This window comes from Diachasmimorpha longicaudata, chromosome 14, assembly GCF_034640455.1.
Source record: "Diachasmimorpha longicaudata isolate KC_UGA_2023 chromosome 14, iyDiaLong2, whole genome shotgun sequence".
Taxonomy (NCBI): domain Eukaryota; kingdom Metazoa; phylum Arthropoda; class Insecta; order Hymenoptera; family Braconidae; genus Diachasmimorpha; species Diachasmimorpha longicaudata.
Genome location: NC_087238.1, coordinates 6,255,124 through 6,264,540, shown reverse-complemented (window position 1 = coordinate 6,264,540; position 9,417 = coordinate 6,255,124). Strand labels below are relative to the sequence as shown.

The 9,417-nt window shown below is 39.0% G+C and overlaps 1 protein-coding gene across 1 annotated transcript in view; it reads right to left on the bottom strand.

Annotated features, from left to right (window-relative positions):
- The window catches only part of LOC135169203 (uncharacterized), a 30,816-nt gene that overhangs the window by 2,721 nt on the left and 18,678 nt on the right, over positions 1 to 9,417 (bottom strand). Inside the window, exons 8-14 of the mRNA XM_064133960.1 lie at positions 8,952 to 9,208; positions 7,793 to 8,040; positions 7,121 to 7,273; positions 6,756 to 6,895; positions 918 to 2,963; positions 594 to 803; positions 62 to 445 (exon numbers count right to left, since the gene is read on the bottom strand). Coding sequence (XP_063990030.1) covers positions 62 to 445; positions 594 to 803; positions 918 to 2,963; positions 6,756 to 6,895; positions 7,121 to 7,273; positions 7,793 to 8,040; positions 8,952 to 9,208 — 3,438 coding nt within the window. The remainder of the gene's footprint in view (positions 1 to 61; positions 446 to 593; positions 804 to 917; positions 2,964 to 6,755; positions 6,896 to 7,120; positions 7,274 to 7,792; positions 8,041 to 8,951; positions 9,209 to 9,417) is intronic.

Genomic DNA, 9,417 nt, shown 5'->3' with positions numbered 1-9,417 from the left:
TGCTTTCGAAATTCGCAAGTATATAAGCCATGCTGTGGAATACAAATTATGTGAAAATTACCTTTGGAATAGTCTCTATAAGCAATCATAATATTCTCAATACTGGTCCACGTGAAGTTGTTCCTGATCTCCTCTCGCTCATCACAATTCTCATGAATTTCAATGAGTTTACATGGTTGTTTAATGCCATTCTCCCCTCGTCCAGGTAATACCGGATGATACGCGGAAGGAATATTTGGTACCAGGGGAGGCAGTGGGGGTAGTCTCTCCGGAGTTGACTTGACTTTGATGTGATTGAGAAGGCGCATTTTTTGAAGGGGCTTCGGAGACGCTGGCGGTGTCTTTGAATAAACTTTAGCCAATCGCTCGCAGTACGCTGTCACGGAGTTTATTGTCTTGCGTTTTTTCCGGTCTCTGAGGACATATTGCCAGGTCTCTTCCGCTTCTAAAATTGTCAACAACATAAACATTTAATTAGAACCCCTATCGTGCGGATATTATTGCACTGGCAGGAATAGACTGATATCCAGAGAAAAGGATTCATCTCCTCTGCCTCCATACGCCATTATCCAGTTAAAAAAATAAAAAATTACCATCTCTTCGGCTCGGTGGCATGATGTCTAAACCGATGGTCTTCAAAAATCCAACTTTCGGCATGAAATCTGAGGAATTGAGCAATACATCAGGATGATCCTTAGGTATGGGCAGCACTGACTCAACTATTGGTTCCGAAGTGTCCAGGGGCACCTCTGGGGGCTCGGGATTCAGCCGATATCTCTTCTCCAATTTACACAATTCGATTTCTGTGAAAATCATACAATTACCCAATGCACACGCATTTCCAATATTTTATTTTCGCTCTGTTTTGCCCCACCCAACCCAGGAAATAATCCCTATCTCAGCGATAAAATACTCACCGTTCTTCGTGCTTAATGTAGTCAGTCCAAAAATCGCCAAGAAGTTGAGCTTCTTCTCTGAAAATGTCAATTTAGCAGGTGGACCCTTGGTGATCCATAAATCAGTATCCTTGACATCCCCCTCGCCCTCGGATTCAGAGCTGCGATTAGTTCCACAGCTCTTCTCTCTCTTCCTCTTCCTCTTCTTCTCAGCGAGATCCAGGGTAGACGTTATATCCTTCACCCTGTCAGGCAAAAAATTTCCCCGTCTCTCCTCGCTCCTGGCAAACCCCCGGGGATCAGGAACATTGAGTACAGGTGGTTCACACTTGACCGTTATTTCCGTTAAATTATTGCACTTGTCAGTGTAGCAAAAGGAGCCCTTGAACTCATTATTCGAGAAATTAAGTAATTTCTCCTGGTACTTTGGAATCTGCAGGAGTACATTGGATACGTTCTGACAAGTTCTGAGTACCTCCTCTGATTTAATGCTCTGTAGTATTTGGCTGTCCATTGATGGCTTATGATTGATATCATTGATAGAGAACTTGAAAGGCTGATAAGGTAGCGAGGGTGGTGTCGGACCGATAACATCAGGAACTTTGGTCTCCTCCTTTCCATTATAATCGGCTTTCACTGAAGCCTTGACATCCTCACTCACCTCATTATTGACTTTGAATTTATCCCCAGACGTTACAACTCTGTGATTAATCTGTTTTATCGAAACATCTCCATCACTGACAGTTGACTTCACATCCTTGGTGTTATCCAATACTTTACCAATATGTTTAGACATTAAATTACCCTCGACATTACTATAAAAATTCGCATTGACTGATTTCTCCTGTACCGAGGATATCTCCATCGGACTCATTGATGTCCCATTACTTCTCTGATTGACCTCAACATTGTCCGAGTGCATTTTACCTCCATTGATACTGAACTTGTGAACATCCCCATTGCTCGATGGTACAGGCTTGCAGATCTGGGGTAGTTGTAGGGGTGTGAACACCTGGGGCTTGTAGAGACCCCCAATTTGCGTCGCTGCTGGATGATGATAAGTCTGATGACTCGTCTGGTGCGAATAAACACTTGTTTTACTATCTACGGACTCCTGGTGACTCTGCACACCACTGGATGTCGTTGCAACAGTTTTCAGCATGTCGTTGTGTCCAATTTGGCTCTGGACAGTGTGATTAGATGGGCCCCAGGTGGGGGCCTTTGTGGAGCCTCTGAAGGAGTCCTCGAATGGCCGAACAAATGCCGGCTGTACTGTTGTCACTGGGGTCATTTGGGACTGACTGATTGTCGTTGATTGACTCGTTGGTACTGATGGTGGTAATGTTTCTCTGATCCTCAGCTGTGTTGGTGGTGATTTGTGACAGGTTGTGATGTGATTTGAATGATTTGAGGGGGGATTTGGGGGTGGCACTGCGTGCGTTGACATTGTACCACTCGCTAGGATTGAATTTGTTGTTGTTGTGTAGGAATTTAGGGTCTGGGGTGGTGGATGATGGGAATAGGTCGAGGGAGAACTCGTTGTTGTGATGGGGGTGGGGGTGAGGAGGTTTGATTGATGCTGACTAGAATGGACTGTGTTGGGGAGGTGGAGGGGAATAATCGGAGGATGAGGAAGGGGTGGAATTGAGGGAATGGGCGGTGGGCCCAGTGTCAGGGGGGGACCGAGACTGGGGGGAAGGGGGCCTGAAGTGCTTACGGAACAGATGGGGGCGGCGAGAGTTGTACCAACTGCGAGGGGGCCAGTGGGTGGGAAGTGGGGCAATCGGGGATGATGGTAGATTGGGGGTGGGGGATCGTTCGGGGGATTTAGGGGGCTCGGGAGGTGGACTTGGTGAGGGGGCAACGGTTGGTGGGGCTGAGGAGGTAAGGAAGGGGGCTGGTGAGGTACTGGGGGTGGAGGATCATCTTTGCGGGGGTGGTGAGAGGGAGGAGTCGGGGCTGGGGGCTTCAGGGGATCTGTGGGAGGGACTAGGGGGGTTGACGTTGCGGTGGAACGGTGAGACTCCCTCTCTGGGTGCAACTGAGCCACTATAGGCGGCTTCCTAGCTGAAACAAATCCGGACCACACAGTGCTTGGTAATGATACACTATGGAATGGGGTTGATTGTGTTAAGTGGAGAGAGGAAGGTGGGGCCCGATATTTTTTTCGACGAAACACGAGTCAATTTTCAGCATTCGCCCATTGCCAGGGGTTGGAGAAGTCAGGGGGGGAGCAACAAGGAGGGGAAAATAAAAAAAAACTGTCGGGAAATCATTGCAAGTTCAGATTGTAAACAATTTTGGAAAGGCGAAATTTTGGAGAATTTTTCAGTAAATTTTTCGCCAGTTTTTTTTCAGTAGAAAAAAATATCATGCAACGACCTAATTCGAATTGATAGGATTCTATTCACAAATTCTCATTCGTTCAGAAATTGTATTTTTTATGTTATTGAAATACAGAATGACATTGGTCTTGTCAATCACTTACCTTGTACTGTATTTCATTCAATTTTTCTTTTTTCAATTATTTGCCTTCTGTACTTAACATACAAAACTTACGTCTAATGATAATTTTTTAAAAGTATTGGGGATGATTTCTCTGATAAATGTACTAAACGTTAAGCTGCAAAAATGAATGAATTAAAAATTTTGTAAACAAAATTGGTAAGATAAAGAAATTGACTAACAACAGAAATATAATTGAAATAAATCGGACGATGCTAAAGACATAAAATACCAGAGCGATCGTAATCTCATCGAATTCTAGGCACTTTTTTTAGTATTACAAACATATTGTCTCTAAAAAGAAATTCATTAAAATTATCCATATACTTTATTCACAGTTAAATTTCTCACCGAATCTTCCCCAAAACTGTTTCAGAAAAATTACAATGAAATTGTGTTTATTTTATTTATTTTTTGTAATCGGGGGTTCAAGAATTCCGAAGAATGACTTCCATCAAATTTTGATCTCACAGTTGTTGTTTTTATTATTTTTTTTTTTGCAATGTTTATTTTCAATTATAGTCCAAATATACATGTTTACATAATAAATTATATAAAAATGGTATAATTTTGACAAAAAAATGAATAAATGTGTGACAAAGTTATTTACATTGGTGGATTTAATTCCGTTTTATTCAGTCAGTTGTATATTTTCTTCTTTTTTCGTAAGGAGCATTTATAGTTATTTCACTCATTCTTCCTTCTCAACAAAAAAAATATATAGGAGAAGCAGAGAATTGTGTAAAAAAATTCCTGAATTTATTGATTAAACTGTGACATAAAACATTTCTAAAACAGTTGCGGGAACGAGAGAGTGCCGAGACCCAGTGACAGATGACATAGCGCTTTACAAATTTGTTTTCATCCTAATTATCAACTAAAAATTCTTAGTTTTACCTATCTAGCCTTATTCACACGTCAATGAACTATTCAATTAATTCCTCCAGCTGCTCCCAGAGACGTGAGAAATTTAATTGAAAAATTGTCTCGTAAATTGGAAAAATAAAATCACTTCGACATTTTCTCCCGCACATTTTTCCGTCAAAATCTCACCCCTCTGGATTTTTTAAAAAATAATAATAAAGACCTAATACTCAAAAAAAACCTTCAAACACTCGCTACATATCTCAGTGCAATATATATCGGTGTTCCTGCCCAATTCCTCCCATTAAACAAAAACATTAAGTAGCTCTCCCTCATGTGTTTTAAAATAAATTCATTCAATTAATTTATCTACTTGAAAACACGATTGGACAACAACAAAAAAATTTAAATGCATTAAAAATCCCGAGAAGACGACCAGGTATCGTGCACTCTCATGTAAACACGCGCTATTAATTCACAGTTGAGTAAATTAAAATAATTACGTATTTTACTCTTCACTTCTTTTCGTCTTTCCCTAGAGATAATAAAATAGTTAAGGGTATTTGTATAGGGGGGGGGGGGGGTGAGAGACAGAGGCAAGAGGATTTCCAAGTGTTTTTTTAGGTTGAAATGTGAAATGACCAGAATGACTTACAGCACTGCTATTGTTACTTTTCATTTCGAAATGTTAAATGTTATCAGACAAAGCTATAATTAATTCAGCCTTCGTGTCGTCCAGTCTAAACAGAATATTTTCATTTTCCTCATGCTTTCATGTGCCTTGAGATATTTTTATGAAATGTATTAACTATTCAGTGGCCACCTATGGAGTGAATAATACAAAATGGCCCATTTTTTCAATAATTTCATAACTTTTCAGATGTTTTTGACTGTTTCCTTCCTTCATTTATCCGTTTCTCCATCATCAATTCTTCTCTAAGAATCGTTACAAAAACTCTTCTTAACTTTTTGTATTCATTCAATTATTGTTCTTATCATTGTTTAGTCAGTTGACGTTTGTTTCACTCTTTCGACTTTCGTATGCAAAAGTACGAAAATTTGTTCGTCTCCCTAAATTTTTTATTCATTTAGTTTTATTTAAGATTTTTTTTCTCGTTTTCAGTAATTTTCTCGAGGGAAAAGGGCTCACGTAGACGTTCGTCTATCTCTCGTATTCTCGTACGCTCTTATCTAAAAAATATTAAACCTATTGCTTCATAAGAAACGATTAATTATGACTATTAACTTTCATTATTTGCTACATTAAACAGTAGAAGCGTAGTATGTTGTTTCTTTTTTTTCAACCCATTTTGAGGATTTCTTTTTGCTTTTTTCGTTAATGTTATTTTCACAGTCAAAGTAGATTTTTTTTCTTCTCAATTATTTTGTTCCTATGAAATTATATTTCAACAACGATCACACGTTTTTTTTGTTATTCCTTTTTATTTAGTTATTGTTATTGCTCTTTTATTCGGTTTTTAAAATTTTGTATTCTACTTATTATTAATTATACCACGTAAATTCGTGAAAAATGTAAGTGGTATTTTATGAGGTTTTTTTTATTATTATTTTTTTTGTCTAGTTGAAGAAAATGTTCATGAGAAAACGATCGCTTGGCATCGGCTCTGAGGGGATATTAAAGTAATTTTAAAAAAGAGGTGATTAAGAAAAAATGAAAATGGAAAATAATTGTTAAAGCTAGAAGCCAATCGTGGGATTATTCGTATGGTCTGGGGGGACAGGACATTGGTGGTAATTTCGTTATTTTTGTATTTTCGAATTGTGTTGAATATTTAAATATTCATATTTGAGCTTGGAATAAAATTTTGTGAAAGAAAATACATTTAAAATAAATAAGTGAAAGCATAAAATCAAGTCAATAAAATTTTATTACATTTTCCGTTGAAAATGCTACCATAATGGGAACCTTGTCGTTGAAAACCAAATTGGGGCAGAAAAAATAATCTAGAGATGTTTTAAAAAATTATAATGTATCAATTTTTAAATATGCAACACAATCATTTTATAAAAATGACAATCTATCAATAAAATCACTAATCATCAGTTCATTATGGCAATTGAAGTACTCTAAATTTTTCTGAATTATCAGAACAACAATTTGGTTAAAAAAACAGATATTACTATTACTATTTCTCTGAACTGTTCTCCTTTACTCTCAATTGATTATTTAACTAACACTGGCTAATGGTAACGTGCAAAGGTTTACCAGACGATTGAGACAGTCAGAAATACTCAAGAGACGAAGGGAAATAGAGAAGATGAAGAGAAGAGGATTGGAGATTAACTCAGAGACCTGAGTTGTTTTTCTCTTTTCAAGTAAAAAGAAATCAAACGATATATCTGGTAAACCCGAAGAGTACACGAAGTTTTCTGCTCAATATTTCATTTAAAATAACTTTTTTTCCATATTCTCTAATGATTTTATTCGTTTTCAATGGAAGGCAGTGGGGGGTGGAGCGACTCGCTCACCTGCTGTATCAGCTGAGGCAGAAGCTGGTGTTGGTCCTGCTGATGCAGAATTACGCACTGCTCTTCTCCTTTCTTCCTCGTCTCTCAGTGCTGCTTGCTCACGTACTTGTCTCAGTCGATGCTCCTCTTCCATCTTCAGCCTTAAATGCAATTTCAATAATTCATCGGTGAGTATATTTAGGAAAATGTAGGAACTGAAGAGGTCAGTGGGGGAATAAGACAAATCTCTCAGCGCAGACATCAATGATCTTGTTTTTTTTTTACTAAAATAGTTTTTTGGTTTCATCTACTTTGCTGAAGAAAGCATAGGAAGGTTTATATTTAAAAAATGGGAATTTAAATTTTATATTCATAATCAGGCTCACCTTTCGTGCATAACAGGAGACATGAGCCCAAGTGATGCCGGTGGTAACATTTCGGGACTGTATCTGAGCCCATAGAGTGGATAGGTGGGCATTCCCGGAAATAAAGGTGGCCTCAGCATTCCGACCCTCTCCAGATACAACTGTTCCTCTAATCTGTGAAATAATAAGAATATAATTGGATTAGAAAACATTTTATTCCATTTCACTGAGGTATTCAGGGTGATGGCAATGAAAAATATTTAAACGTGAAATTGTTTAATAAAGAGTCTCGTGTAAATCAATTTTACCTCGGTAACTCGAGTCGTTCACATCGTAATGAAACATTATACTCGATCACTAGACCGAGAGAAACTTTTCTAATTCGTATTACGGTTGAAGATCGAGGCGAAGCTGAAGAATGCAATCACCCAAAAATAGATATTTTCTTAGGACGAAAATAGATGTTTTCTACGCATCAATTCAATGCACATAAGTACAATTTGTTGTACCGTTCATCAGTACGCAATGAGATGATTTTTTTGCCGGGAAAATATTCTCTTAACTCTGAATTCTCAAAGGATTAAAATCAGTGACATCAGAATCCTCTGAGAGCTCTAGTGTTAGCGATAATTGAATTGTATGATAATAATGAATAGTCTATAGTTGCATTGTGAAGCAGTTGAGGGAGCTCACCTATAAGCGTGCTGGAGGTGTGGCGGTGGATAGAGGCCGTGGTGATAAGGACTGTAAGCTGCTGGATCTAGCGCAAATGCTGGGGGTGGTTGGGTCGGATGGTGCTCCGGCCGATACGGTTGGAAACCAGAGCGGGCCAGTAATTCCGATGCCGCGGATGTTACAATGTGCTTGCTGTTCTCCGGTGCTCTCGCTGTTGTGTACATTGACGGCATTTCCTCGGGTCGTCTCTCATGCGTCGAAGGCTCCTAAAAAAAAATAATTCGATGCATTTTTTTACAACACACTGCGGAATATCCAGTAAAAATAGTCGAAGTCGAACTCGCATTCGCAAATTTTTTTCTTCCCACAAAAGGGAAATTTGACAGGGATAAAAATATTAACATTGAAAATCTAAGATACTCGTTCTATCAATCAGGCATGTAAATGAAAACCCAGTTCTCCTCACTTATTCATTATTCTCAATGGTGAAACAAGTTTGAAGGAAAGTGGAACGCTGAGGATTATGGATTCCGGGGGTTGTTTGGCCGAGGGGTGAGTGACAAAAAAAACAAAGGGAGAGAAGAAAGAGGAAGAGGTCACTTGGATCCAAAGTTTCTCAAAGACTTCACAAAGGAAGACAAATGGGGACGTGCCTACCCAATCTTTTGAAAATGAAAAAGGTATCCGGTCTTGTAGAACGGAAAAATTGTAGTTCACTCGAGATAATCGGAAGATCAAAGAGCATTCGTGCTCGAAGTACGGAATATCGATCACCCCGAGACATATTTTTCTTTATCATACATTTTCATTACAGAGAACGGAAATTAAATGGAAAGAGCTATAATTGTTTCAATTAAATCAAAGAATTTTATCTGCAATGAAAAATCATTTGAGATTTAACCGTTGAATACTTTCCCATTCGCCTTCGATATTATCCTTGAGAACTTTCCACATCAAGTAACCCACCTTCCCTTCCCCTGCCCCCACCGAAACCCGTTTTGTCCCCGAGAACAATGCGGAAGTGCCCAAAATTGATTCCCAAACGTTTTAAGAAAGAAAAAAAAAATGCCAGAACTGGAATCACGTTACGGGACATTCTGGTGATATTTTTTTTTTTTGCTTATCTCGTTAGGCACCTCGGTGAGGTCAAGCACGATAAAGGTCATGTGAAACTCACCTTGGCGGGTGAGGGTCCACGTACAAGAGGTGGTGGCGGTCGATTCTTAGGACTCGCACGAGGCTCTTCATCCTGAGGAGCCGGTCCTGCCTGCTTGGCAAGGTTCCTGAGTGCAGCGGCAAAACTTCTACTGTTTTGTTGTCCACCTGGTCCTGGTCCAGGTCCCGGTGTGTGACCCTGCGGTAATACACCGGTATTTGGACGGTGGGATTTGCCGATTGTCGTTGGCTGAGCTTTTGTGCTTGCCGGTTGAAGACCTGTAACATTAAGGAAACGAAAAAAATTTACTTTTATTTTTATTGCTATTAATTTTTCTCCCATACACCCTGATCCATATATACAAGCATATCCACACAGTAGCATTACCATATCCACATATATATATATGTGTGTATGCATGTATTCGGTCTACATATATGTAAATACGACAGGGGAGCGTGCAGACTGCCACTTCCGAAATTATTTA